At 42.5% G+C, this 7,281-nt stretch overlaps 1 protein-coding gene across 1 annotated transcript in view; it reads left to right on the top strand.

The window, feature by feature from the left end:
* Positions 1 to 7,281, top strand: part of LOC134227390 (NACHT and WD repeat domain-containing protein 2) — a 51,126-nt gene extending 43,845 nt beyond the window's left edge. The window contains exons 12-16 of the mRNA XM_062708809.1: positions 4,092 to 4,279; positions 4,333 to 4,646; positions 4,703 to 4,921; positions 5,848 to 6,934; positions 7,007 to 7,281. Of these exons, the coding sequence (XP_062564793.1) occupies positions 4,092 to 4,279; positions 4,333 to 4,646; positions 4,703 to 4,921; positions 5,848 to 6,934; positions 7,007 to 7,138 (1,940 nt within the window). The 3' untranslated portion in view covers positions 7,139 to 7,281. The remainder of the gene's footprint in view (positions 1 to 4,091; positions 4,280 to 4,332; positions 4,647 to 4,702; positions 4,922 to 5,847; positions 6,935 to 7,006) is intronic.

Genomic DNA, 7,281 nt, shown 5'->3' on the forward strand with positions numbered 1-7,281 from the left:
GTTCGACCCAGCAATAACCGAAAACGACATAAGTACATGATAAAAAATCAGATGTCCCAAGTGACTGCCTTGTAGTATACCCGACGTTGCACGAGATCCCTTCTGTGTAGATCACTTCCCTTTGGGCTCGAATGTTCATACTTTCCGTGATGTACGAGGTTAGACACAGCAGATTCGTAGTTGTGGAGCGTCGAGTTACAAAGCCATGGTGATCTGTTTTGATGTATTTATTGCTTGCAGTGTGCACTGACAAAATCAATAATAACAAGTTCAAATAGCTTAGATACGGCGCATAACATCGCGCTTGTTGCCCTTTTTATACTCGGGAAACATTTCGGTCATTTTCCAAAATGAAGGGAATACTCCGCTGGAGATCGAAAGCTGGAAAATCTTCTGAACTGGAGCCATTCGTTACTTCTTTAATTAAACCAGGACTGGGCTTATATGAACTCTTCCCGAGTAGCACACTTGTCATATATCAGTCACTGTCACTCATATGCGACCAAATCCAGTCACATTGCAGTTGCTGCAACCAAATCGAACTGAACTTTGCTACCTACTAGGGTTGAGATGCGGCCTTAGTAATAAGTTCAGCACTCACGTGAATGCTGACCAGCTGTTAGTTTGCCAAGAGGACGTACTCCGATACTGAAGTGATGAAGTCTGCAAACAGCAGCTTTTTTTTTTCTTTATTAAAGAGGCTTGCAGCCCTAGGCTGGCTTCCTCTAGTCAAACAGTAGCTCTTCTTCAAACACAATGGAAAATTTGGCCGAAAAAGGGTTGCAAATGTCCTGTTGCGTGTCAGCAGTTTTGTCATTTAGAAGCATGGATGAAGGCAATCCTATTTCCTAGCGCTGTTCATTTATGTAATTCCAAAAAGATTTCGGGTGAGTTTTAGGCCATTGTTGGATCCTTCTATGATAGCGTCGGAAAAGGAACCGACTTAAGCGCTTGTACTGATGATTGATACTGACATAGTGATATAGGAATTTAGTGAACCCTTTGAGAGCAGCCTTTTTATTCCTACTTAACGAGCAAAGTTCGTTAGTCATCTACGGAATGCGACTATCAAACTGGACAATTCTTTTCGGGACATGCTAGTAAAACAGAGATCTAGCGAACGATCGTTCTCGTTTACAACTCCATTGATTTGAGATAGGGTAGCCATACTATAATTGTCCAAAAGCTTCGTGCCATCAACGTGAAATGATGATCGTTCTAGGTCGGAGCCGTAAAAAACCCCTGTGAATTTATGTCCACGCGATTCTCGCGAAGTTGAAGTCTCCACGTAGCATCAATTTGTTGCACGGAGCTGCTTCGTTCGACACAAATGAGAGAGACTGACAGTTTGTGTTGATAAACTTCAAATCACGAGTTCAGTCCGGAGGAATGTAAAGTGCGCAGATAAACAATCGACGATCGACGAGTTGGATAGCGACCCAGATTTGTTCCACGGCCGTCCAGGTATTGTCCTCAATAGCAGTCACTTTTAGTATGGAGCTTACAGCGATAAGAACACCTTCTCCTGTAGCTCCTACTGCTGTTCGAATTGCGGTTGCAGCGAAATTTTTGGTAACCATGCCCAAAAACATAACTTGAGTTGGTTTTAGAATCCAGCCAGGTCTCAAACAGAACGATTATATTGTAACAGAGATCGATAACGGCTAAGTGATAGTTCGTCCAGAAGCCCGTTTATTCCGCCAACGTTCTGATAGTAGATTGTGATGACGGATGATGCTGGCAGGACGACAGACGCACTGGAAAGCAAAGCACTCATCACTCACTCGCTCATGTATCCTGAGCACCCCTAGCGGTACATGGAGCCAACGTAAAAGATCTCCATCCTAGGCGGCTGCTCGCTTTAGCCTTGACCTGGGTTCAGGTTAGATTCCTGTCGACTTCCTTTATTTTCTTGTTGAGGCTACGCTGCCACGAGCCCCTGGGTTTGCTTCTGCTGCGATGTCCTGCTAGATTCCAGTCCAGCGCTTGCTTGCAGATTTCGTCTCCGCTATTTCGTAATGTGTGGCCAACCCACCTCCATTTACGCTCTCGAATTTCTGTCGATATCGGTTTTTAATGGCATCGTCGATGGAGTCAGCATTCGAGATCCAATCGTGAGGCCACCAGGCTCGAATTATAAAACGTAGACATCGGTTGATAAAAACTTGCAGTTTCTGAGTAATCTCTGCTGATACACACCAAGTCTCACTGGCGTATAACACAGATTTTACGTTTGAGTTGTATATTCGAAATTTGGTGCGTTGACTAATCTTATTGGATCTCCATACATTTCTTAAACTCGCAAAAGCAGCCCTAATCGTGCTCCTATGTCGATCTTGGTTCCACCGTCCGACGCTAACTGGCTGCCAAGAAATTGAAAGTTTTCGACCTTCTCCGCTGCTTGTCCGGCTACCGTAAAATTGGACGGGTTGTTTATGTTTACATCCAACGATTTCGTCTTTTTTTGTTAAATATCTTGGCTGTACATATGCACAGGATATGTTTCGAAATGGACAAATTGATATGAAATTTGTCCATTTCGAAAAATGTGCTGTGCATATGTACGGCCAAGATATTTAACAAAAAAATGGTTTTCGTACGGCAATTAATTGATTTCGTCTTGTTGACGTTTATGGTGAGATCTGTTGTTGAGGAGCGTTCGTCCAGGTCGTTCAGCTCACTCTGCATATCAGAGCGCCGTTGTGTTAGTAGAGCAATATCATCAGCCAAATCGAAGTCGTTTAGATGCTCCATAGTTATAGGCTCTCAGAGCAGCCCACGGTTTGGTACACGGTCAATCGCAGTAGCGGAGATAGAATACATCCTTGCCTCACTCCAGCGACTACCCGGATGGGGTCAGACAAAGCTCCATTATGCAGGACTCTGCATCGTCTGCCGACGATTTTATCCGGAACTCCCTTGCGTCTAAGAGCGCCCCACTGAGTAACCATACTTGCCGATAGATGGAGATCGGAAGCTCCCGTTTTATGTCTCAAACTAAGGACCGGGACGGCTGTTGGTCGCTGGCTGCAATAGCTCGACTGTGCTGAGTAGATAGGGAGCTTCCTGAATGCAAACAGCAATTATGCGTCCCATTGGATGGCTAAATCGATGAACTCAAGGCGCTTGATATGGTTCTGAGAGGAGTTCGTTGATAGAAACAGGACACAACGGATGTATACTTTGCAACGGTTACCTTGGAACGCCTGTGATATGTGGCAATAACGTTTCCCATAAAATGAAAAGACGTATAGTTGCTGCGAATATGACCTTCTACGGATTACGTAACCAGCTTAGGTCCCGCAACATGCAGGCGGGAAACGAAATTTGTTCAGTATAAAACAATTATGGAGATCTACAATACGCCAGACATAGGTGTTTCGACACTGTAGCCAACCAGGTATCCAGGTAGGTATTGATTTCTGAATTTTGTATCACTTCGAAATACGTCGTAGTCAGTTGTTATGCGGTTGGTCAAGGCTGTAAATTGAAAAACTTTTTAGTGCTTACGTTAACATACTTGTGAAAAACTATGCTACTTTTTGGCAAAACTGTCAATAGAACGTCTGTCTTTCGAAGTGCTCACTCAGAGACTAGGCTAGTCACATGGTGTACGAATGTGTTCTAAGCTCCTGAACTAACAGTCGACATAGTTATAGGATGTAATGCAAAAAAAAAGAAGTTGCAAAGCCTTATCTTTAATTAGATACTAAATACTAACGAATCCAGATAGAGTTGCAGCTCGCCACATATGGAATTTGCAATCCATATAGGTGCTAGAATACTCTTTGATTAATTTTCATGATAATTTTCGAAGAATTTACTAAAACTGATAAGCAATTACACAAATCTGTAATCTAGGTAAATGTTCCGATTCCTCTCATCTTTATCCCATCAACAATAGAGCAACGAAAAACAATTGAACTCGTTTCCTTTTTTGTGATTTTATTATGGCCGTTGGCCGTTTTTTTTTCATGACCGTTTGAAAACAAAGTGTTTGATCTTACTGCTTAATTCTACTTCATCAACATCATTCCAATTATTTAAAACGTAATTTTCTAGTTTAATATATGACGCTATAATTTTCGTAGTCATGGAATTCTCATCATTCACTGACTTCTTCGCAATTCTATGGTCTGGTGTTATAAACGACACCAGACTGATGCTGTATACCAGCAAGGACGAGTACAAAATTCCCATGATAACTATGCACAGTGTAACCACCATGAAGAAAGACAGGAAGACAATGTATTGTTGCCACCAGGAAAACCTTTACCAGGTGAATAAGAACTTCATGATTAACGATCCACATGACCATCGATGTCTTTGAAGGTCAGCGAATTCCAATACGAGGAGAACGAGGAAGAAAAAACGGCAGAATGGAAACATGTGCGCGACTTGCCACGTTATGAGAATGATGTCAAGGAAATGGCTCTTCAGCTCAAGATGGATCAAAACGACCGATTTCTGTTGGCCAGCACTGCTAACGGCTTCGTCGTTTGGGACTTTGACCAGGAAGATCCCATCTCTGAGGAAGCCATATATCTTGCATTACCCCATGGCGTACGCAATATTTCCACAAAGATGACTCAATCGAACTCTGTCATGATCAGCTCCAAGGTGGATTACGCGGTAGCTGGTGTTAGGTAATATGGGCGCTTTCGTTTTGATCGTTCAAAATTTTATATTCGCCTTTTTTTAGGAAGAGCCTGTACGTATGGTGCGTGAAGACGAAACAACTGATGAAAGTTTTGGATGCGCATTTTGGAAGGATCATGCAACTTGAGGCACTGACTATCGGCACGTGGAACAGTGTGATTACATCCAGTATCGATAGGTCGGTCAAAATTTGGAACATCAACAATATTTTTGAGCAGGTCCACGTTATCGACAGGCATGAACTGCAAATTGATGGCATTAGGTTGGTATTAAATACTAAATCATGAAGCACATTCTCCTCTTTTCAGACTAAAAATTTGGTCTCAGCTGAACGTCGGCATCATTCAGAACGTCCGACAGTTGTCTTCTACTTGATTTGACTAGCTCGCGTCATTACTTTGGTCCAGTCCGATCATTGATCTTCACCGTTGTTTATTTTAAACCTTCACGATATAGAGCATTCTCCACAGCCGAAGCTGTCGTCATTTATTCGCTTCGATCTCTAGATCTCGTGTCACTATAGAACTGCTGATCTAAAGATCATTTTATAATCAATCAACTTCCGATCTCGGCAAACACTATTTTTTTCTTCTTATTGGCAGCTTAGTGTTCATTAAGCAATTCCATAGTTATTAACTGCGAGGTTTCTAAGCCAAGTTACAATTTTTGCATTCGTATATCATGAGGTTAATACGATGATACTTTTATGCCCAGGGAAGTCGAAAAAATTTCCGACCCGAAAAGACCGGGAATCGAACCCAGACACCTTCAGCATGGTCGTGCTTTGTAGCCGTACATCTTACCGCACGGCTAAGGAATGCCTTTCGGCGTACACTATTTGTTCAAAATGTTTACGGAATTCGAGGGGTGATTCAAATATGACGTTCACTAGTTTTTGAGATTTTTAGACCCCCCCCCCTCCCCCTCTGTCACGCTTTTTTGTATACCGAGTGTACGCACTGCACTGTCACAAACTCTTGAACCCCCCTCTCCCTCAAATTGTGGACGTCACTTTTGAACGACCCCCATATCTTAATCCAAACAAAAAGGAGTTATGTAATACAGCATTTGATGCAATATATCGTTATTCTGTAACGCAGAGATATTTCATCGAAATTCAATCATAACTTGGTGGTACCTCTGATGACCTTTGACCCATAACATCGTTCTGATCTTTATTCTTTTCAGTCTTTCAGAAAACGGCGAGCTGGCAGTAACCGTAACGCGATGCTGTGTCGGAGTTTGGGAAATAAGAACGGGTCGATTGCTATCCAAGCTGGCGGACAGCCCGCTAGGAGCTATCGTAACGCACGCAGAGATTACACCGGACGGACGATATATTGTATCATCGGAAACAGGGAAAATCCTTATATGGAACCGAGTAACCGAACAAGTGCTTTCGCGTGACTCCCAACCGGGTATACAGCAATTGAACTTTTTGGAGAATGGAGATAAATTTTTAGCTGTGTCCTGTCCCAATGCAACTAACGCATCGGCCACAGCCGGAGGCGATGAACAGAAACTTTTGGCACATGTTAAAGTGCGCAGTATCCCGGATGGACAAATGATCTTTAATTTCGAATATCCCGTCCGATTGGTGCCTGGATTACCATTCCGGTGCGCAGTTGTGACGGCTGATGGTCAGCATATAGTTTGTGCTTCGGTGGATAAAAACAATAAGGACTCAGTATGGGTGTACAGCGCCATCAATGGAACTCATGAGCACAAGATTTCCCTGAAAGGATGCAACATCAAAGAGGTTGCTTCGTTGTTGCCTCTTCCACATAAACCTACGCAGGTCGCGGTCATAACTAATGAAAAGGGAAGTATTATGGATATAAAGACCAGGAAGCATGTCCGATCCATTCCGAAATGGGGAGGCACAAGCACAAGAGATGGTAAGTTTGGTCTCTACGCACCATCCCGAGGAGGCCTAGAACTTTTGGAACTGAAGAAAGGCTCTACAGTGAAGACCTTCATACCCAAAGTTGCTGAAGGTGTATTCACGGTTATTTGTATGTTCACCGATACGGACGAGTATGTTCTATACTACCACAGCGGCAGAAAAACCCTGCGAGTATTTCGCACCAGCGATACTGAAATGATCGCCAACTACCGCATGCAAGCGGAACTAACCGCCATTAAAAGCACTTCGGATGGAAAAAGTCTGGTACTAGGTACAGTTGATGGTTGTATTTCGGTATTGGCAATAGCAGACCAGGAGAAGCCCGAAATGCAAGATTTCCTCAAACAGCTACCTTCGCGTGATGCAAACGTTAGTATTGATTCTATAATTTTTTATGTGGTATAAAATAAAAACTAAAATTAAATTATCTTTACTTCACAGTGGAAGAAAAAACTTGCGAAGCAAAAAGCTTCGGCCAGATTCAAAGCCGCAATGAGATTGGCATCTATCTCAACTCGATTCGGAACACCGATTGAAGATGATGAAGATGATCAAGACAAAGATGACAACTAGTTAAATCAACTTCTTTTATAACCCACAATCTGTTTGAACATTTGTTAAACAATTGTATTGAATTAAATGTATGTTATCAAATTCCTGCAAATCGTTCCATAAAACCTAGATTAGAATAAATCCTACTAAGAATAAGCATTAGA

This window comes from Armigeres subalbatus, chromosome 3 (assembly GCF_024139115.2).
Source record: "Armigeres subalbatus isolate Guangzhou_Male chromosome 3, GZ_Asu_2, whole genome shotgun sequence".
Classification (NCBI taxonomy): domain Eukaryota; kingdom Metazoa; phylum Arthropoda; class Insecta; order Diptera; family Culicidae; genus Armigeres; species Armigeres subalbatus.